At 39.2% G+C, this 23,008-nt stretch overlaps 1 protein-coding gene across 2 annotated transcripts; it reads left to right on the forward strand.

The window, feature by feature from the left end:
* Window positions 1-705: 705 nt before the first annotated feature.
* ercc6l2 (excision repair cross-complementation group 6-like 2) lies at window positions 706-15,071 on the forward strand. 2 transcript variants are annotated; one of them, XM_011478971.4, is made up of 20 exons: window positions 706-1,024; window positions 1,201-1,517; window positions 1,624-1,740; window positions 1,843-2,036; window positions 2,350-2,443; window positions 2,665-2,732; window positions 2,852-3,059; window positions 4,771-4,911; window positions 5,203-5,319; window positions 5,408-5,527; window positions 5,604-5,675; window positions 5,803-5,948; window positions 6,111-6,206; window positions 6,326-6,425; window positions 8,634-8,786; window positions 9,006-9,083; window positions 10,396-11,260; window positions 11,339-11,493; window positions 11,678-11,835; window positions 13,627-15,071. In XM_011478971.4, exons 1-20 carry the CDS (start codon window positions 997-999, stop codon window positions 14,663-14,665), a joined length of 4,266 nt encoding a protein of 1,421 aa, XP_011477273.1. In that variant the 5' UTR covers window positions 706-996; the 3' UTR covers window positions 14,666-15,071. The 2 variants fall into 2 exon arrangements, with proteins under 2 accessions (XP_011477273.1, XP_011477274.1); XM_011478972.4 differs by having other exon boundaries at window positions 707-1,024; window positions 5,468-5,527.
* The last annotated feature ends 7,937 nt before the right edge of the window (window positions 15,072-23,008 follow it).

Below are 23,008 nucleotides of genomic sequence, written 5' to 3' on the forward strand. Positions count from 1 at the left end.
TAAGATTTATGTCTGTGAAAAAGAGTTTTTGCCAGCTTTCTGACCGTTTGAGTTAAATATATTTTAAATAAATATCTCTTTTGTCAGTTTTGTACCTCTTACATGATAAATAAATAAAAAACGTCTCTGCAGGAAACAAACAAACAAAAACAAAAAAGTAAGTACGATGATCTTTGTTGTTGTTTTTGATATTGTAATTAAATATTTAAGCAGCCTATTACAGCTAAGGTAAACCTTAAACAAAATAGATTGAAACATTTAATTATCGTTTTTATTCATGTAGAAATAACAAACAATTTATTTGAAAAATACGATAAATAGGATTGTTTATTCGACTTAACGTGTTTGTTTGCTTTATTTACCAAATGAATGCTTGCTTTTGAAAAGCAATGAAAAGCAATTTAATAATATAAAAAACACAAAGCCGTTCTTCCTTTAAAATAGTTTTTTTTTTCAATAAAGCGATTGAAAAAGAGATTTTTTAAATCACAATGATCACTTCAGTTCACAAGATAATACCACTGAACTGTCGATTGAGTCCAGCACTTTCGCTACATGTTCATCTAAAACAATTTTTTAAATAAGATAATGCAGATAAAATGTCATAATTTAACACTTTTTTGTATTTTTTTATTTGGTTAGTATATATACATATGAGTATCTGTGTATATATATTTTTTAAACATTTATATAAAAACAAATAGAAATCTTTAGAAAGTGCCGTGCCGACTGCTCAACTACAAAAACAAAGAAGCTTCAGTGAAACGGCGCTCGGTTTTGCCATATGTTTGTGGTTTTTGGTTTGTTAAAATAGATACAAATGTTTGACAGTCTTTAAATAGTTTGGTATAAAAAAAAGTATGCACCTAAAAGGGTTTCCGAAAGTTTCACGACAGCGGTTATGTCGTGAATACTTGCTAAACTAAGTTAGCTAGCTAGCAAGCAGGTAAATCGACCTGGCTGCTGCTCCTCCTGAAGCCCAAACCAAGAATCCTGATGGCTTTAACTTCAGCTGCCAAAGAAGGTTTGTAGGGAGAACTGATTATGAATTTCTGTCGTTTTACAGCTTAACTTCTTCCTAGATTATAGGTTTAGTATAGATTTGATTAAAGAAGCTTTTAGTTATTTTGAGGTAAATCTAAAGAGAATAGTTTAGTTTGTGGTGTGTGTATAATTTATGGTTTCTGCTCTCTGTTGCAGCAAGCCATGAAGTTGACTGTTGTCTGGCACCGGCTTCAAGAGATGCGCTCACCAAAGATGCAGAAGATGACAGAGGAAGCATCATGAGGCCTGAGTTCAGCCATCTGAGCCAGGAGAAGCCTGTGTTTCCCGGTGGTGTTACTGACTCCAGTTTCTTCGTCCACCTTAATTTAAGTGATGAAGACAGAGTTCCCTTCACTATCAACAGATACCTGAGAGACTACCAGAGGGAAGGTATCAAATTCATTTACAAGAACTACATCCGCTCCTCTGGTTGTATCCTCGGTGATGACATGGGCCTTGGAAAAACTGTTCAGGTAAAGCGGAATAGGCTGTAAAACTATCACCAAGATTTATAAACATGTAAGCGTTAAATCTTAATGTGGCGATGCATGACGATTTCCTTCACCTATTTTGCTCCAGGTCATTGGTTTTCTTGCTGCTGTGCTGCACAAAACAGGCACATGGGAGGATGTAGAGAACAACCGGCCTCTGTTTCTGCAAAGTCAGATACCCTCCAAGGAGTCTAATTCAAACAAAGTATTACTTTTGTCTGAAACAAATGCTGCTTGGTGGACATTTATTGATCAATATTGCTCCATTATTAGCTTTTTAAAATGTCTTTTAAATGATCCTGTCCAGGTGTTTCTCGTTGTGGCTCCACTGTCGGTGCTTTATAACTGGAAAGATGAATTGGACACGTGGGGTTACTTCCACTGCGTTGTGGTCCATGGCCTGAGGAAAGAGGAGGAGCTGACACGGATCAGCAATGGTCGCATTGAGATCGCTCTTACCACCTACGAGACTCTTCGACTCTGTCTGGATCAGTTCAATATGTAAGGATTTTGGTAAAAAAAGAAGAGCTTTATTAAAATATTAAATCAATTCTCACACAGGTTTTATATATTTTTCGGATCCCATCTACTTTCTTATTTCCTAGGTGTAGCTACCTTTGTTTTCAATTATTTTTTTTAGTTTTGGAAGCGAATAAAATCTTATTTTGGTGGGGTTTTTGTAGTGTTGCTAGTGTTTTTAGCCACACAGATTTTCTGTCAAAAGACAGTTACCGGTACACAAAAACTGACTTTATAGAATTGTGTCTGCTTGACTTTTGACCTAAACACAGATACATCTCTGTCCTACCTGCAGGATAAATTGGTCAGCTGTGTTTGTTGATGAGGCCCACAAGATAAAAAATCCCAACTCTCAAATCACTCAGGCCATGAAGGGCCTGAGATGTAAGGTGAGCGAATATTTGACATGTTGTTCGTCGTCTGACAGCATTGCTACTTGAGTCATGAATGAATAGAAATCCATTGAGGTTTGTTAGAGTATTTATCACTTAAAATAATTAGAAAACGAACAAATGCAGTGAAAACACAAAGTATTATTACTGTGAGCAACACCAGCAATATCGGGATTTGTGCGTTAGGTTGCTATTACTTTCTCTTTTGTTTTCCTCAGGTCAGAATTGGACTCACGGGGACCATTTTACAGAATAATCTGGAGGAGCTTTGGTGTGTCATGGATTGGTGGGTTCAACAACAAACCTTAACACTAACAAATAAATGTATAAACTATATTTGTCTGTTGCAGTCGTCGTGCATGTTCGAATTACTTCTTGATTTATTTATTTTTTGTCTTTAACTAGGGCCGTTCCAGGTTGTCTTGGCAACTTGGGACATTTCAAGAACAAGTTTTCCGATCCAGTTGAGCAAGGTCAGAGGCACAGTGCAACCAAACGGGCCCTTGCTACTGGGAGGAAGACTGTTAGAGCTCTGGTGAAAAAGATTTCTCCCTGGTTCTTGAGGAGAACTAAAGCTCTGATCGAAGAACAGCTGCCTAAGAAAGATGACAGGGTAAGATGAGAAACTTGAACACAGACTTTAATGGGTTTCCGTTTCTTAGAAACTCCCAACTCATCAATCAACTGATACCCTAATATTTTTCTTACATATTTGTATATACCAAAATGTAAAAAGGTTCCCATTACATCATAAGATGCCTTAAGTCTTTGCCTTGAGCACAAAATGCCGATGAAGGTTCTTATTTATCCAGGTGACGTTGTTTGGAGTTAAGTCTTCTTTCTTTGCAACGGTTCATTCAGTGGCTTCATCAGACTGATGGTTCATCGGACGGTTGAAGCCACTTGGATGAGAGGCGAAACGTTTCAAAGGAAGAAGATTTTAACGCCAGATGCCATGACTCAACTTCAAGACTTCAGCATGATAATTACAGGGACGAGGGACACTTAAGTATTCCTTAGAAGCTTTATCAAACAGAACATGTCCAATCGTCTGCCTTGTGGAATCCTTGTTGCTTCCCAACAGTAGCAAAAAAAAAATATTGGAACCTCGGAAAATCACTTGATGCCCCATTTTTGTGGGAAATTTAAAAATGTATCCAATAGTTAAACAGGCAGTCAGTATGAGGAAGAGGATGGAGAAATGTGTTTGCCTTGCTGCATCCGTTTAAAGGCTTTTATGTAAACCTTTGGACTGAGATGCCAGTATCCGGACCCTAAAGTTACACACTGCAAAGCGAGGTAAACTAAAAATGCTAAAAAAAAAACACTAATTTCAAGAAGAAAATTGCTGGAAAGTAATGAAATGGTCTGTCCATATTGCTAGTAATTTTTACTTAACAGGAAATCTTATAATATACTATTAAAGTCTAGAAACGGGTAGTTCAATTCAAAAATAAAAAAGCAATAATAAGTATTTTTTTCAGTTCTAAGCAAATGGGTTGTATTTTTTGAGTTTTCTTATGTACCTAAATGTAGTTCATTTTGATTACAGTGACAAAAAACTAGTGTAATAAATGAAAAGCACTCATTTTAATACAAATTGTGAACAAAATGAGAATACGATCTTATTACATGTTGGTCCATCTTAATAAATCCTTATAAAATCAATTCAAGCACATATTCTTAGAACATAGATCTACATTTTTTCTACATTCTTTCCAAAAGAATGACAATGAATGGCAGTCTAATATTTATTAAATTTGATAATAACATTCTTAAAATTGAACCAAGAATTACATTTTAATTTGACTTTATTTGAGTTTTAAATCCTTTTTTTCTACTGCCGAGACGATGGAGCAGGAGGATTTTTGTCTCAGTTTAATCCTAATTTCCTTATTTCTAGATCCAAACTCCCAACGAGACAAACATTATCTGGTGTAGAGCAAAGAGAAGTTAAAACAACGTCAAACCTGGTCAAATATCTTGAATGTCTAAAAACAAGGTTTTAAATCTTTGCAAGTATCAAATAGTTTGTAATATAAAAAACAACAAAAATAATTTTCATTAGAAAATAGGATCATCCAGATTTTTTCAAACTATATTAAAGAATAGTTACGACTCCAAGGTGTTTCCTCAAAAAAACATCCTTATGCCAACCTGTTGTCACTTAAAATTGAAAGTCTTCTCATTCTTATCTTTTCTATTGAATCTAATATAATAAAAAACAATAAATGAAAAATCTGAAAACCTCCATTTTATTGTTGTTATTGTGCCAAATCCAGGACTTGAAATGAAAAGTGTTACCATGTGGTGTTTGTTCACAGGTGGTGTACTGCTCTCTAACAGACTTTCAGCAGGCTGTGTATCAGGCTGTGTTGGACACGGAGGACGTGACTCTGCTGCTGAGATCTTCAGACAAATGTGAATGTCAAAGCGGCCGAACCCGCAGAAGCTGCTGCTATAAAGTTAGTTTACGTCACAGTACAGTTGATCACTTCCTGTGTCAAAATCGAATTTAAAATAAAAAATAAAAAAACATTTTACAAAGTCAGCATTTTTGGGAAGCTGAAAGTGTAGGTTTTGAAATAACAAAAAATGTTGCCATTTATTCATAGTTTATTCTCAAAAGGAAGATGTTTTGAGTCTTTTGAAGTTCAACTGATTCTTAATAAAGTTTAAAGTAAAATATTTTACACTGAAATATTTTTACGATTTATAAAATGAAAACTAAATGATGAAATTCTCCTCTGTTCCAGAAAAACTCCGAAGGGGCTCAGATTAAAGAACTTTATTTCAGTTACTTGGCCATCCTGAGGAAAGTTGCAAACCACGCTGCCCTGCTTCAGTTCACTCCTGGCACCAGCAAAAAACAGGTTTTTTTCTATTACAGCAGCTTTTATTATTATGTTTACCAGTTTTCCTGAGTTTCGCTTATGCATGCAAGTGTTTTGTGTTCCTCAGGAGAAGTATGTGAGTTCTATTTGTGCAAAGGTTTTTCCGAATTTCCCCGACTTTGTGCAGAGATGCAGAAATGAAGCTTTCGAAGCTCTTTCCGACCCAACATACAGTGGAAAAATGAAGGTCTGTCATAAAAGGATTGAGTCTTGTGTATTTTCTTTTATTTCTTTTTTGAATTAACATGTTTCTGCATTTTCAGGTGCTGCAGAAATTACTCAAATACTATTTGCAAAAGAGAAGCAAAATGCTCATCTTCTCTCTGTCAACAAAGGTGACATTTTTTTCAGTTGTGGGTTTTTTAGGAGAGTGGTTTTGACGTCATTTTATAATCTATCCAAAAATGTGTGTTTGTTTATTAAAATGCTCATTTTTCTGTGGTTGTTTATTCTACATGCCAGCTGTTAGATGTGCTGGAGAGCTACTGCATGGCAGAGGGTCTGGACTACAGCCGGTTGGACGGAACCACCAAATCCAAAGACAGAGTCCAGATAGTGAAAGACTTCAACAGCTCCTCTCATGTAAATCTGTGCCTAGTCTCCACTATGTAAGTTAGAAATCAAGCAGAAAAGGAAAAAGAAACACTCGTTAAACAGTCAAAGTTTTGAATAATCTGCAAGAAAACCAGTTTGTTACAAATAATCAAAAATGGGTGTTTATTCTGAACCAAAAAAAGAGAAAATTCATTTTTATGCTCCATTTTTTTTAGGGCAGGTGGTCTTGGGCTTAACTTTGTCGGTGCTAATGTAGTGGTGCTGTTTGATCCCACCTGGAATCCTGCCAATGATCTCCAAGCTATTGACCGGTAAATACTTTTTTAAACCAATAATTATTTAGTCATTGTAAATATCTGTAGGAATCGTGTCAATGATATTCATCCCGGCTCTATGCAAGAATGACCAAAGAATGTCTGTGTGTTTTCAGGGCGTATCGCATTGGTCAGTGCAGGGATGTTACTGTTCTTCGACTGATCTCGTTGGGGACCGTAGAAGAGATTATCTACCTCAGACAAGTTTACAAACAGGTACAGAAAGGTCATTTGTGATGAGATATAATAAGAAAAACAATCTTACCTTGATTACCCTGGACCTCATGGAGAGCAGAGGAGAGGAGATTATTGTCATCAAAAAAGGAACACAACAAAATTTAAGGTGGCGATGATGTTAGGCTGCTTTAAGGATCATAAGAATAAAAGCAATGCAAAAGTATTTTAGTATAAAAAAAACCTAACTCTATTTCTAAATTCATAGATAATTTAAAACATATAAATATTCCATAAATCATGGCAAAAGTTTTTTTTTTTTTATTATTTAGGAAAAACTTGGTATTTTGTATGCAGAAAGAAATTGTTTATCTTTTCAAGTAAAAAGAAATCTTACTTCTTGGGTCCTGATGTTTATAAACAGTTTATTTTTTTTGATAACAAAATTTATCACAAATTACCGTTATTTCCGGACTACAAGCCGAGCGCGTAGCGGCTCACAGGATTTGATTGGCGGCCGCCATGTACGTACATTCGGGCTCGGTGAATGGTGTTGTATGCGCCATCCACCACCAAGCACAAGTCATTTGTTTTAACACACCTCTGAGCAGCCAAACAGCATGGAGGTCACTTCAGGTCTTAGACACTTCAGTCATGGTTCAACAAAAAGAAACACGCATGCCCGGCCGCATCCCAGAATCCTTTGGTGCCATTAGACCCAACGTGCACTTGATCGCCGCTACAATATGATAAAGCTTTCAAGTTAAAAGCAATCGTTAAAAGCAGCGTGAAAAAATCCCCCATCAGTAAATGGAAATGCCGGTCAGCTGCGTGACGGAGAGAACAGCGCATGCTCAGAAGTGTATTTACCTCTGAGTCATAGTGACTCGGCTGGCTGCACGTAAATATGTGTGAATAACATCAGCCTTTATTTTGTCGGGAAACGACTGGAAACACAAATCCATTTGGTCGTTTTTACGGTTTCTGACTGAGCGGAATTTTGCATTGAAAAGCTCACAGCCGCCGTGTGAGCTTTTCGGATAGGAAGGGGAGACAAGGAGCCCGCTTGGCGAGCGCGGAGCGCAGAGGCGTCCGGGGAGCAACAAGTGTTTGTTGTGAAAGGAAGCTTCTGACGAACGCGCCGCGCTGAGGCGCGCGCTATTTTACTGATGTTTTTTAACCAGCCCCGTTAGTACCATAATGCTGCCGCGACACAAGTGGAAGGAGAGCTGTTCCTTTTCACCCCTCCATGCACTGCTGCTCCTTGCTCATTCTTAAACACGAACAACAGTGTGGCGAGCCGGGCGTTGGCCCCGCCTTTAGCCCCTAAGACTCATGGGAAATGGGGGATCGCGGATGTAAATTTCCTCATCATAACTGAGGGATGTAATGTTGATTATATGGTTACTGTTAGTAATTTTATGTATGATACCTAGTTTGTCAATAAGTTAAAAAAAATAAAAAAAAATCAAATAAAAAAACCCATAACTGAGGAACTTGTGAACAGAATAGAGGTCCATGCTGTTTCAGATGTGGGTGTAATTAGATACATGAGCTTGAGACAAGGCCAGTACCTGCCCACAGTGTGGTAATGAGCCATGCACACTCTGGTAGTCAGGACGCGCTTTGTCGAGGCAGCGGCTTGTATACTGATGCGGCTTGTGTATGTACAAAAATATTTAAGCACGTTAAAATAGGTGGGTGCGGCTTGTAATCGGGTGCGCTTTATAACCCGGAATTTACGGTATTTATTTCAGGAAAGCACTTCTTCGTAATTAATCTTTAGAAAATAAACATGCAGATTATTTCATATTTAGAAGGTGGAAATTAGATTCTAATGAGAAAAAGATGCATACAATATTCTTGTAGAGCAGTTAGTAACAAAAGTAAATGTTTAGTTTACTCTATTGATACTCAAAAAACAGTCTCTCAAATTACTTAGTAACTTTTTAAAATATCCCTTTAACTTAAAGTTTAACTCTCATCTGCCTGCCTAGCTGTTGGACAGGACAAGTAAAAAAAAAAAAAAAACTTAAAGTTTAAAGCACATTTGTTGACACTTGCCCTTTTTTTCCTTTTAACTTTATGAGCCATACTTTTAAATTCTGTATTATTGAATAATTATGAAAACTAAAAAGTTATTCCCCTGTTAATTACTCAGTGTGTCCTGTAATGATGGGGAATGTACTTGACGAAAAACGCAAACATTTCTGTGTTGAATGAGTTTGGCTTTTTTCGATTTTTCAACAGCAACTGCAGTGTTCGGTGGTTGGCGAGCAGAGCGCCAGGCGGTATTTTGAAGCAGTGCAAGGCCACGGCGTCTATAAAGGGGAACTGTTCGGGATCAAAAACCTCTTCAGGCTGCAGACCCAGGGGACCTGCCTCACCCGCAGGATTCTAGAGGTTAGATAACCAACACGGCTCTTACTCTTCCAGTGACGAAGTTTTCTGTTGCCGCACTCTCCATGAGTGTGGATAATTGCTGACATGCCTAGAATCTAAACCTAGACACAGCAACATCTGGATTTTACCTAGGACACTCATGTCTATTTATGCATTGTTCTGACAGCCGAGAAGATATCTTTTTTTATTGAAGTGTTGAATGTGTTTCCTCTGTTTCAGAGGGAAGGATTAGTGGAGGCTGGTGTGATGACAGCGAAAACTCACAGTGGTGATGAAAAGGAGAAAGAGGGGAATGGCGTAAGTATCTGTGTAGATGTCCAAAGATTCAGAACATTTGACCTTTTCTAACCGCTTTTTCACAACTCATCCCCCTATTGAAGCACTCATTCATAGGTCCCATTTAAAGGAGGACTTCCATCAACCAGGAACATTATGTCTGCCTTGTCTCATTTGACTTGTTGAAAATGGCAAACCACATTTCACTGTAGCGTCTTTACTCTGTCATAAGTGACTTTTGATTGGTCAGGGAGGTTGTACTATAGTTCCTCTCAAATAGGTAAAGATAGTAGGCTCGTGGCAAGTGTAGTGATGTTAGGATTAAATCCCCAAGTGTCTAAAACAGCATTGGGTGGCATTAATATACTTTTTCTTTTTAAATCATTCATAACGTCTTTTTTGCAACTTAAAAATATTTTCATAGCTGGCTGTCCAGTGACCGTTGCGAGAAATAAGGAGGAAATGTGCTGAAGGAGGCACATGCTCAAACCCTTCAAAACCTCTGGGGAATCTCAGATTTGACCATTTGTGAAATTAGAATGTTTTGGTTTTTAAAGTCCCACTCCAATCATTGTTTGATCTATTTTAAAAGTCTTCCCAGTGGTCTTTTTTTTTTTCTTACGACAATGCCGTTTTGAGCCAACATAAAAAAAGAAAACCTGTCGTCTTCTATAACATAGGTTCTGCAGAGCGGCAGTAGTTCATAAGAACTTTGCCTACACGTTGTGGGCAGGAACGTTGGGGCTGCGCAACCATGCCCCCCTTCCCATCACCCATAACTGAGCGCTCTCTTTACACTCTCTCCCACTAGCTTGCAGCTTCCCCAAAACTGATTCAACAAAAACAAAAATTTCAAAAAAGCTGTTCAGCTGTTCAGTTTTGAACCAGATATCAGCTCAGACAAGGAAAACAAAGACGTACATGGATCTAGTCGTCTACAGGTGGATGCATCAGAATGGAGCAGAACAGGAGGCTTGTGCCTTCACCATCAGGTTTTCGACCAATAAAAAAGCTCATTTTCAAATCGCGATTTTTTTTCATCTGCAACTGAGTCACAATGATTTGAATAAAGAAATACAATTTTAAGCTTAATTTTGTTTGTTATATGTCCTCCATTATGAGAAAAATGCCACAAGAATGTTAAAAACACCAAAAACACAATTTTATTGGATTGGGTCTTTAAGATAATGATCATTTACATTCATGCAATCCTTGCATTTATATGTTAATTCTTCAATCTTGTTTTTGTGGTTTATTGAGAGTTTAAAAAAAAAAACATAACCGTTACTGGATTTTTTCCTAATGCATTACTTGTGCATTTTTTTTTATTCAGGAACCTGGTGATGCACTGACAGGTGCTGCAGGGTCTAATAATGAAGCAGCCAAGGGGAAAGAAGCCTTAGAGGCCTCCAGAGATGTGCTGGACTTCAGTAGTGGGAGCGAAACGGAAGAGGAGAAACAAGTACTTAAAGGAAAAGCTTCCAACCTGAGTTGTGACAGCAACTTGGGGAAAGCTAGCACAGCTTCTGGTCGAATGAATCTCCTCCAGCACGGTTTCTCCAGGCTTCTCGAAGGGGCTAAAGAAAATCCAGACAAAAGCAGTAGCTCAGAAACTGAAGACACTTCATCTGAAGAGGATGCCGAAGATCAAAAGATGAGGAATGTTCCAGAATCCAGGTTAAAAAATTGGAGCACAGAGAGAAAATTTGAAGACTGCAGAGATGAGATTTTTCAGGAAAAGGAGGAAACTGTTAGAATGAGAGAAAAAAGAGTGGAAGTGGTTGAGGAGAGCGGTATAAACTCTTCACCAGAAAGGGAGCAAGCAGACAAAAATAGAGAACTACTTCCTAAATCGCACCACTTTCAGGGTTACTCGGATGAATCTGATGATTTGGACCTGGAAGCAAAGACACGACCCAAAAAGGAGGCTTACAGTTCAAACAATACAGGAGCAGAAATTGGGAGGGGCAAGCATGACCACAACAAAAGGAGACGAAGTACTAGTGTGAGGGACAAGGCGAGATCTAAGTACACAGCAGACATAGAGACATTCACGTCTTCAGAGGATGAAGCAATTCCTACGACTGATCCAACTGCAAGAGGAGCATCGAGGCCAAAGGCCGTTTCATTTACAAGTCTGAGAAACCAGACGTCACCAGCATCCAAAGAGAGGAATAGAACCATCGACTGTGTGCTAGGTTTGATTCAAAGCTTTAATAGGGAATACATTGGAACCAAATCAATTCCAACATGAATGACTCGTTTTTCTTTTAAAGGTGGAGTACAGGAGGTGGTGTTTTCTCACTCAAATCAGCGTGTCGTGGGTGGAAGCAGAGCCGAAGAGCTAATCAGTAGAGCTGCTGTTCGGGATGTGTTTGAACGCAAGATGTACTCGCAGCTTCCAGCCAATAACTTAGTTGGTACCCAGGAGGTAAGTGCAGTTAATGGTAATGAATTGAAGCTAATATTCAGGCAGCTGGTGTGTCTGCCAGAGTCCCAACTGTTGCTTTTAGGTGGTTCAAACCGTGAATCCTGGCTAAAAATCCGTTTTAAATGCCTAAAACTTGACTGATGATCATCTGAGCTTGTTGCTGCTCCTTTTTTGATTGCACCAGAGTCTGCCCATGAGCCTTCCAGAAAGACCGCCTTGCCCTGCTAACGTCACAGAGCAGAGACCCAACGCGGACCATCCTGTCCTCTTCTCCAGCAAAAGTACACACTGCAAAGGACACGCCACTGTTGTCATCGGAGAGACTCCCAAAGCCATACAGAGGTAGTGAGAAGCAGAAGGCCATAATCTAAATGACAGTGAACAGAAAAAAAAAAAGAAATTAGGCTGTAAAGATAATGAGACCAGGAAAAAGGACTGCAGAGTTCGGCTAATTTGCAGGAATTCCTGGCAGTGTTGGGACGCAGGCCAAAACACACCAAAGCTGCAGTGTTTAGCGCCCCCACCTGGGCCTTTTAAAGCTGCGTGTTTTTACTGTGTGTTTTTGCCACGGACCACCTCGGAGCTTTTCCTTCCACCCATTTCGTGCCAAAGATTATCCAGTTATGATGAGGCTCATCAGTGCAGGAGTTTTCCCCTGCACAACCACAGGCCTCCAGAGACCGAGCAGAAACGAACGCCTCGGGGCATCCAAACCCACACCGACACACACAAACGCTCAGTATTCACACACAACCACTGCATCACCTCCGGCTGTTACCCTCCCAGAACTCATACGCAGACTGGTAGACACCTTTATGGCTCCAGTCTCACCCGGTCTCTGCCCAGAGGCTCAACGCGCAGTGAAAACACACACTCCAGTTACATCGATATCGCCTCAATTAACCTTGCTGTTTAATGAGTTGAATCCACATGCACGTCAGCTTTTTACTGCCATTACTTTTATTTATTGTTTTTCCAGAGAAAGCCACAAATGGTAAGAACATGAGCATGCTGCAGCAGCACCAGTGACTCTAAAGTATTTAGGTTCCTTCGTCTGGTTGAAGCAGCGTTTTGATGACTGCCCAGGAAAAACACCTCATGCTACACTGCTGTCTGGATATGAGCCTAAGCTATTCATCTTAGGTTCTGCCCAGAATGTCAAAATATCGGCGTGTGGTGTTACAGAAATGCTGCTTAAAGACCCACTCCAATTAAAATGGTGTTTTTGGTGTTTTTAACATGTTCTTTGTCTGATGATGGACGACAAATATTGGGAAAAGTAAACCCAAAATTGTATTTCTGAATATTTCTTTATTCATTGTTGTGAATCAGGAGCAGACGAAAAAAATGCCGTTGGGAAAATGATTGTAGTTGTGACGTAGACGCTACACTGGGCGGGCCACAAGCTCCCTGCTCGCGTCCATTCCGATCCATCCACTTGCAGACAAATAGATCCACGTATGTCTTTGTTTTCCCCGTCCGAGCTGGCACCTGGCTCAAAACGTTACGGCTGGATATTCAAAATTATGGGTGACGGGAAGAGGGGCAGGGTTGTGGTCCCACCCACAACTGAGAGGTGAATTTCTAACATACTACTACAGCTCTGCAGAAACTATGTCCTAGACAACAACACATATTTATTTATTTTGATTTATAAACGGCATAACCTTGATTAAAAGACCACTGGGAACGCTTTTAAAATGGATCAAAAGATGATTGGAGTGAGACTTTAATGACTTATTCCAATCCATTGTGTGCTGGTTTTGCCCGTGTTAATAAAGGTTAAAGTAACTCAGCATTATCAGGTTTATAATGCTGGGTCACGGCTTTCTGTATTGCAAAAACAGGTCCATTAGAAATAAGTAAAAAAAATCTGGTATTTTGGCAGAGATAAGCCAAAAAAAAATCTGCCAATGGGGTAAGAAAAATGCTTTCAGTAATTCATCCAGATTGGATGTCTGAAAAATGGTAAGTAAAATTACCAAGAATTCTTATTTTAAGAAATACATTTGTTTATATTTTGCCATTGAAAAACTCTCTTGATACGGTTGTTTTTCTTGCAAGACAGACCATTTGTCTTGAAACAAAGCTCTTTTTCTCTCTTTTCTTTGTGTCATTGTCCTTTGCCTCCAGGTTACAACTAATGGAAATGGCACAGAAGTTCACGTTTGCCTCAGTCCATCAGTTTGCTGAAGAAATCCTGAAAAGAAGTTCAGCTGACAGACTGGCATGGCTGCGACAGTATTACACGTCCTTCAATCATCCTGAACTTGCTAATATTATAACAGAAAACTTCTCCTCCACCTCATCTGCCACCTCTTCATCAATCCCAAAAGACCCGCAGAAGGACTCTTTGAGGGACAGGAAAAGACTCAAGAATGATGGAGCTAAACCTCAAAGTTTACAAAATACTGTCTCTGTGCCACAAAATAGATCTGACGTCCAGAAAGACGATGGCCTTGAACCTCCCAGAAAGCAAAAGAAAGGACAAAAGAAAGCACTACAAACTCTGGCGAACATTTCAAGCCCCGACTTAACCGACCAGGAGGTCTGCCCTGCCAGAGGACCCAAGAGGACAAAGAGAGCTAATGTTTCCAGCTCTGGAGCCCACAGAGCAGGGGGTGGTCCTGGCATGGATCAGGCCATCATCAGTGGTCTGGGGTCCGTGGCGGCTGCTGCTGTCCTGAACCGCACAGACAGAAATTCACCTTCTTCTTCTGACCTCAGCTCTGCCGTAGCATCCAACCCTGCGGCACTGAAAGGCGAGCTGGAGCATAAACCCACCCGGACTTCCAGTAAGTTCTCCTTTCTAACCGACCTGGTAGGAGATACGTCCATTCTGGATGAATTACTGAAACCAAAACCCAAGGTGGAACAGCAGCTGACTAAAACTCCTTCAGGTGGAAGAGAAGCAGGCGATCCTGATTCAAGCCCCTGCACTGCTGAGCAGGTCCACAGACCGCCGCGGGCGCCAAAGGGAGCCCGCAGAGACATATGGGACATCCTGGATGAGGGCAATGAGGAGAGCATCAACAGGTTAACAGACCCAGAAGAAGTCCAGAGAGTTTGTATCGACACCAACCTAGCAGCCAGAAGGAAATCTGGACAGAATGAGAGCAAGAGTCTCTGGAAGACGAATGAAAAGTTCCTGTGGAAAAAAGGAGATCTTTAACTTTTTACTGAAAGGCTTTTGGCTTTTTCTGTGTTACCTGTTTTCAGAAATGTGAAAAGAAATCCTGTCTAGAAATATTTTCTTTTTAACGTATTTATTGTTTTAGGTTTTACCCTGGAATTTTTTTATTTTACTGTTTACACCATTTGCTTAGTTTACGATTCATTAGGAAAGCAATCATTATCAATCCAATAAAAAATTGTAATTAACCCGAGATTTTAAGATTTACCTTGGCTGAGTCTAAGGAAATTTTATATTTTTTAATAAAACTTGTTTGTTAATCTGATTATTATCTCCTGCTTTTTCCAGGTTTGGCTTCTGGAGGCAACGGTTTTATATGTAGTTTCATTTTTTTTTACTACGTCATGATATAATAATTTTTCAAAATAAAGTCGTTGTAAAAACCGTTTTAATGTAATTATTTTGTTTGAAAATCTAAAAGTAGAAAAGAAACTACAAAACCTGGCCTTAGTTTTAGAGAATTTTAATTAATTAATTGTAAAAGTTTATTTTTTATATATATCCTGGTAACTTTTGTTTAATTTTATAAAATAAACTAAAAAAAAAGTGTAAAAATACTGTTTAAATCCTTTGAGCATCTGGACTGGTTGTTTTGGCACTAAACCCACTTTTCCAGTTCTGACATTCGTCATCTTTTAGGCTTTTGCATTTGAATAAATTACAGATTTTCACACTTCATTTATCAACTAAACCTGAAAGGTTTTAACTGTCATAAACCATTTTTTTCATGGATTCTTCTCTTTTTTTTTTTTTTACTGAAATTCAAAAAAATAAGAACAGGTGTTGCTTTTTTCTGACTCACAGAAGGTTTATGTAAATTAATTCAATATAATTGAAGCTTGTAAATTCTTGTTTTGCTGCTGGTGATGACTCCTGATTTTCGTTTATTCCTTCTCACGCAAGTGAGGTTTAGGAAAGGAAAAGCTATCTGTTGTCACAGTTTTGTCATCAGAGAACAGCCTAACTGCTGCTTTAGATCTGCCTCTGACCCTGCACTGATATCACTTAAGACTCCCCAATGGCTATTCTGTCTCAATCGCTCTGCACCCCTCGCTGGCTCGCATTCCCAGAGAGGGTTCACAAAGTGTACATGGCATAATTCCCCCGCAGCCCTTTGCGCTGTAATCTGAGCGGTCTGTGGCTTTGCTCAGTTGTGCCTCAGAGGCCCCCTTCACAGTGAAAGCCGCTCTGCCATTAGTGAAATGACAATGAGCAATTGAGGATTTTCTGGGGCTACAAGTGGAAGGACAGCTGAGAGGGATCGCAGCCTGAAAGCATGCACTCTAGCCTTTTGTTTGTTTACATCAAATGATGCTGGAATGATTGTCTTTATTTACAGAAAATAAACTGAGAACTTTGATGCAAAGTGAACCCTGAAGATGACCGCTTGGGTTTGACCTCTCCTGGTTGTTGCATTGCTGTAAGCAGAACAGGAAAAAGCTGCACTGGCGCCTGCTTCGTTTTGCAGAGGTGAGAAAGTGCTGATAAAAATCAGTGAACAGGTGAGTGGAATGCATGTCTCAACAGAGCATCCAGGTCAGTAACCAGTGTGTGTGTGTGTGTGTGTGCATCTTCTGGGTGGCAGATTGCTCCCAAACTTTTGGTCAGGCCACACATTTGTCACACCTGTTGAAATCCCACACTGAAGAATAAAGAGGCCTTTGTTTTCCAAAATGCCATAACGCTTTCCTTTCTTTGCTTAAATCTGTTTCATCTGCAAATTATTTATCTGTTTTTTTCTTTTTAGTGGTTGTGATTAGAAATACGTGAGATTGTGGATGAGTTTTGCATTTTACTGACAATTCATTGGGGCTTGGCAGATGACTGGCAGCTGATAAGACGTCACGCAGGTGTACTAAGGTGCAAATACTACTTTCTTTGAGGCAGTTTGTCAAATTTAAAAGTGACAGATTAAAACTAAAGTGACAAGTGAAGCTTTGACAAAATTTGAATGAGGAATATCTACGACACCTAGGCCTGCACAACAAACCACAAATTTATCGTTATCGCGATTTCAAGCTGTGCAAGATCCATATCGCAACAGTGGGCGAAAATCGCAATAAATGGTAAACCTTGAATGTGCTAAAACAATCTTTTGGCAGCTTGAACTGCTTAACGAATCGAATAAATCCATTTATGCATTTGACCAATCAGATGGAGCCCTTGATGTTGTTGACCAATCAGATGGAGCTTTCATGTTAGATGTTGGCTTCCTATGTAGACGAGGGTCATTTGGAGAATAATTTAAGATATTTTGACTCTTATTTAAATTTAACTGTTGCAGTGAAATGGAAATGTTTTTTGTTGTTTTGTTATTTGTTCATATACAGCAAGTTATATCGTCATCACAATATTGATCACTAATATCGCATATCGCAAGTTTTCCTCATATCGTGCAGCCCTAACGTAACCCTATACCATCTAAATCAATAGCTAATTGCTCGCCTTTCCTTTTAGATAAAAAAGAATCCTATTTTTGCCTATAAAATCATAAAAAGTTGTTTCTCTCTGCTGTCTAGAGTGTTCGCCGACCATCTTCACCCCATTCCCCACCTGGAGCAATGCTTTGCAATGCACTAATCACCATCAACCTTCAATGAATTAATCTTAAAAAAGTAAAAGGAAATGTTGTTTCAAGAAACAAAATGTCTTATTTTCTGTCCTGTAAGACAAATAATCGTGTCAAAGTTTTTCAGTGACAAAATAATCTTAGAATTATTGGTAAGACCATTTTTATTACCCCTTTGGCTGAATTTTATTTATCTATTTTTTTTTTGTTTATTTAAAGGAATCTGCCAATGGGGTAAGAATGTTTGACCTATTTCTAAGGGGCCTGTTTTTGCAGTGCAGCGTCTAGGCTGTGGCGTTTGTACATCTATTGTCCGAGTTCACCCCAAGCACGCTAGACGTCATTGGTCCAGAGCCTAACCGCCAAAAGTTATTTCTGTAACACAAATAAATCTTGACATACATTTCTTTTATTGAAAGGACAAATGTCACCATCTTACAATTTCCTTTTACAATGTGCAGTTCTTTTGTAGCAAGGCAGAGCTAAAGGGGTTATTATTGTTCTCTTATGGAGAACAGATATTTCTCCATCCTCCATCTAGAACCTTCACGTCTGTTATTCTGTTGTTTGCTGGACAGCCTTTTGAAGTATTGAAGACACATCCTGGATGCATGAGTTTATTTACAGATGTCAGAATGTGACTCCCAGTTTGATTCGGTTTGCAAAAAGCTGTGAATGAGTGCTGATCCGTGCTGAGCCGAACCCTTTAGCTCAGGTTTCTAAACATTGGTTCTGCTGTGACGGTCTGCACACTGTCACTGATGAGGAACCAGCTCATGGTAGGGATCTTAAAACTGAGCTTTTTGTACTTGTTTGTGCAAAACAAGCTCTGAATTCTTTAATGAATTAGTACCTATGATGACATTATTATCCTTGATGTAGCTGCAAGCCAAACATTTGTTTTCATGTAGAGGTTTTTCTTTGACATGGTACATGGTTTTAACGTGGTTCAGACGTGATACAACTGTGAAAATTTCACGCAAAGACCACAACTTTTTCCACGTATGACCAATTTTCATTCTTGCAACATGTGGAAAATGTACGTAGTTGGCTGTACAAACTTAAGACTTTGTGAAAGTTTAGACAAAAGTGTAGTTGCTGTTCAGAGCATCTCATTCTTTTGGGCCAGATCTGAGGATCAGATTGAAGCAGAAGCCTCACCCACTCATGTGACTTTTAGGCAATTGGCTCCCAAGACATTTACATCAGCAAATCATTGAAAACATACATTTAGTAAAGTAAAAGATTAGAAAAGCAGGAACTTGTCACCCACATCCACAGATGCTTTTGTGGGGAAAAACAGCAGTTTGTATCCGATGCTTATTAAGAAAAACCTTCTGGGTGACTAAGCCTGCAAACAACTACACTGGAGGGGCCCAAAGCCCTCCTGTTGTTACGGTAACAGGCAGCGGAGGTCTCTAAATGTGAAAAAGAATAAAATGGCCCCACCACCGCCGCTGCCATTAGGAAATTACACAACATTTGCCCCTCACTCCAGTGCAGTTACCCAGGCAACCGTTAGCTGTAATTTGGTTTAATTCACTGACTCCTGGGCCTTTCCGTTCTGCATTGTGCCCCATCATAAAGGAGATGCGGCATGGATGCGCACAAACACTCACTTCCACAAATCAGGTTTCTGATGCACGGACTCACACTGCAAAAGAAACGGATCCTTGTTTTCAGGTCTTTGACTTTTTATTCTCAGCACCTGTGTGGAGCCTAACCCCCCAAAAAGATTACAATATTATATTTTCAAAAGTAATTTATTCTTTCTAAGCTCTGCTCCAGAGACACACAGGCACAGTGGGGAGGCGTACTTTCGGGATCCCTTGGACAAAAGACGTGGAAACTTGCGTGTTTTCTCGTGGTGTAAATATTGATAGAGTGGAGTTATAAACGTACGGAAGAAAGGCTTTTCGGAGCCGCCTGGGTCTCTGTTGGCCTGCCAAAAGCCTGTACGTCACTTGATCCACTGTTTAGTGTGGAGAGGTCTCAGTAAGCAGGCGGCTGCCTCCCTGCTCCAGCTGCAGCCTCTCCACTGTTTATGTTTGCAAGGCCCTTTGCCTTGAAGTGAGGCTATGCAAGCAAAGCTTAGCCATATGTGAGAGCTCAGCCCTCAGAGAAGTCACTGGCCTTTTCTTATTCAATCCATCCATCTCTAAGGTTTTTGCACTTTCCGACTTTTTGACTTTCTCTTCTCTTTTGTCCTTCTCGCCTTGTCCTGTTTTCTTTCCCTTGGAGCCATTCGTGCCGAGATGTTAAAGGACAGAAAGTATTCTTTTGAGTTTTAGAGACATTCTGGGACATAAATAATCCTAACATTTCCCTGAAAGAGTGTCAAAGTGATTTTAATAATCTGAGACTTGTAAAAAACAATAAAACCAAAAAATAAGAATGAGAGAAATGCAATCAAAAATGTTGGGTTGAGATTTTTGAGTAATCTAAATGTTTCATTATTGCAACATGTCAGGCATCATCCATTGAGAGGAAATAGTTCTAGTCTTTAACTTTTTGGGTCAATCTGGAAAATTTCTTGTGTGCCAAATGAAGTTTGTGTGTGTTTGCTGAAGGTTAGCTGTCCTGACCTTGTCTCCTGGGTGGGCTGCAGTGGCGATGTGCTTGTTTTGTATCATCTGTGGACCCTTCTGTTTTCTCAAACAACACACAAGCAGCATCCATGCAGAAGAGAAGGAGTCACACAGGGAGCATCTTCCAAGACGGTTCTTCTTTTTCTGTTCCCCACACACAGATCTCTGTCCTATTGTCTTCCTAAAATATCTGATCCTATACATTTTGATTTATGCATGATAACACCTTACTTTGTACAGCTGCTCACCCTCACCTTGACCTTTATAGTTGAGGTTGTACCTTTTATTTAGACAGGAGAGGTCTGTCTGTTGTCCTGTTTGAGCACAGATGGCCGCTGAGGAGCTCCACTGGAACTATTAGGGTCAAGGACCTTGTTCAAGGACACTATGGTAGGCCAACGACTGTGGAGTAAACACTGCTCGGCACCGGTGCCACTCAGGTTTAATTCTGTAGGTATCAGGACTTTAACCAGTAATGCTTCAGCCGGAGGTCGATAGCGCAAACCCACTACCTTGAGTGTCTAGCCCAAACATTAAAACCAAGGACTAAAATAAACTTTTAAGGGTTCAAACTCTAACCTCATCTTTTTTCATTAATTTTACAGAAAGTCTTTCTAAAGCTCTTGTTAGACGACAGTCCCCACAAGGATCTACAAACCAGCACAAGCATATTTAAGTGTTAGAGGTGTGGACTTCCAACAAGCTCACTCCTGATTGAAAAGATTGGCTGCCATAGAAACTTCACTGCTTACCGATGATGTCTGGGTGTGGCTCTAAAAATAAAAGGCGACTGAATTGACCTCATTTCAATGGAGCTGGAAGTAAACCATTTTCTATGTGTGATGTCACACTCATTTGCAGCAGTTCTTGTTAACAATCAATGAATTAAAAACAACCACCAAAAAAAGGCAATCACTTTCTTTTAAATATGTTAAAGAACTTTGAATTATCTGCCTGGAACTTTAGACGTGCGTTTGGTGCTCTCGTGGTAACATTTTGATTCTTTGACACAAAAGCAAGAAAACAAGTGAAGATCCTATAAACACAAATCATTTTGTTAGAACAAAGTAGCACTGAGTTTTACTGAATGATAAACACTTAAATTCAGTATAGTTTAATAGAACCAGTTCAAACCAGGCTGTTGATGAAGTTTTTTGTTCATTTTAGCACAGGAAGCCCATTAAAGTATAATCTTCATATGCCGTCATTAAAATCTCAGACTCCGTCTCACTAGCGGCTACTGAAGTTTAGCCTTCTCTTTTGTTCTCCACGCGTTTCCATGGTGACTCCGGAAATCAGCGATCCATTGAGAATGTCTTTATGTACTTGCCGTGCAAGCGCATTAACCCAGGGTTACCAGGTCGAGTGTAATTACACTAACTCATATCCAGTCTTTTGGAACCGACATACCCAGAGTAAGGAAGTTCAAGTGGATTTCAGACAGAGTTTAGGGTTAAAGTCAGGGTTAGTTTTAAACGTGCGTGGCCTCCTGCTGATTTTCCAGAAATCCTGCATTATCTGCTGCTGATTACCTGGATCAGGTGTGTTTAGCCAATAAGGAGCTTGGTTGGTTGGAAAGCATGTTGGACAGGAACCAAATCCATGTATTTCGTGAAGTTATTCATTTGTTTGTTTTTAAAACTTTTCAAAATCTTTGTTTTGTTAAGTGAGATCTTAGACAGTAATAGGATGCCTGAGGAATGGAGAAGTGTTCTGATGGCCTTTTTTTTTTAAGAAGAGAGACTTGCAGAGTTTTGGCAAAGACAAAATAATAAAGCTGATGAGTCACACAATAAAGTTATGCGAAAAAGTAGTTGAAGTTAGGCTGAAGTCAGAAGTGAGCATTTGTGAGTGATTGTATAGTTTCATGCATTGAAAGAGAACCACAAATGCAATATTTATTTTGAGAATGCGTCTAGAGAAAAACAGAGAAGGTCAGGAAAAGCTGCACCATGTTTTTGTAGATCAGCATACAGAGAGAGGAGCTGTGATGTGTATGAAGAAGTCTGGAGTGTAGTTGTAGGCAGGAGTTGTTGGGGGATGTATGACAGCTGGAAGATGGTGGTGAGATTTTCTGTAGGTGTGACAGATGAGTTCAAGGTGGAGGTGGTACTACACCAAGAATTTTCAACACTCATCTTATTTGGCCTAATCGGTCCATCAGTTCAAGCCACTTGGATGAGTGATGAAACGTTTCAATGAAAGAAAACTTTGAGTCCAGATGCCATGACTCAACTTCAGGACGACGTCACCAAGATGAATGAGGACCTTCATCGATGTACTACCAGAAAAGAGGAAGACCACAGAGGAGGTTCATGGATGAAGTGGACATGAGGGTGGTTGGTGGGAATTAAGAGGAAGCAAAGGATCAGGTTAAAAGTGAAGGCAAATGATTTTCTGTAGCAACCCCTACATTTTCATTTTTCTCTGGCTTGTAATGTTATATGTGAAGTTTGGAGGGCAGGAACATCCTGAAAACGTTTTTAAACTGAGTCGGGCCAGACTGTATTATAATCATTTCCTGTTTAGTAAATCAGATCAGATCAAATCAACACAAAATAGAGCAATGAAAACCACACGTATTATTGGTATTTTTATCATAGCTTTTTTATTCTTTTGTTTATACTGTACACTTACACTTCACACTTTTTGTTCACTTGTTGTTTTGACAGACCTGTTATTGTATTTTTTTTAATTAAATACAGGTCTGCTACTGTTGTATTAATTTATCTTTCTTTTTACTTTTCATTTTTTATAACAACAAAAACAGTGAGTGACTTCAAATTGTTTAGTTGGTTTTATTTTAAATGTTTTTAATGGGAAATGACATATATTTGAAACTACAAGTAACAAATAAAACCCTACAGTTTGTCCATAAGACGTGTGATAATGGCTCTTTATTTCTCTTTTACATCTTTGACACATAACATCCGATGTTGATCTATTATGCTCCTTTTGCAAATTTTAAAGCAATTTCTTACGCATGAGTATTTTTACAGCCTGTATCATCAGTTACAAAAATGTGTTTAATTTGCAATAATGATGATATTTATGGTAGACTTAGGAGTACAGTTAATTATTTGCCTTGAGTGCCCTCTTGTGGCCACATTGAATACTAAAACCTCAAAAAGTAACAGAAAACTATCAAAAACATGGTAGACCAAG

This window comes from Oryzias latipes, chromosome 9 (assembly GCF_053564925.1).
Source record: "Oryzias latipes strain Hd-rR chromosome 9, Olatipes_Hd-rR_3.1".
NCBI lineage: Eukaryota > Metazoa > Chordata > Actinopteri > Beloniformes > Adrianichthyidae > Oryzias > Oryzias latipes.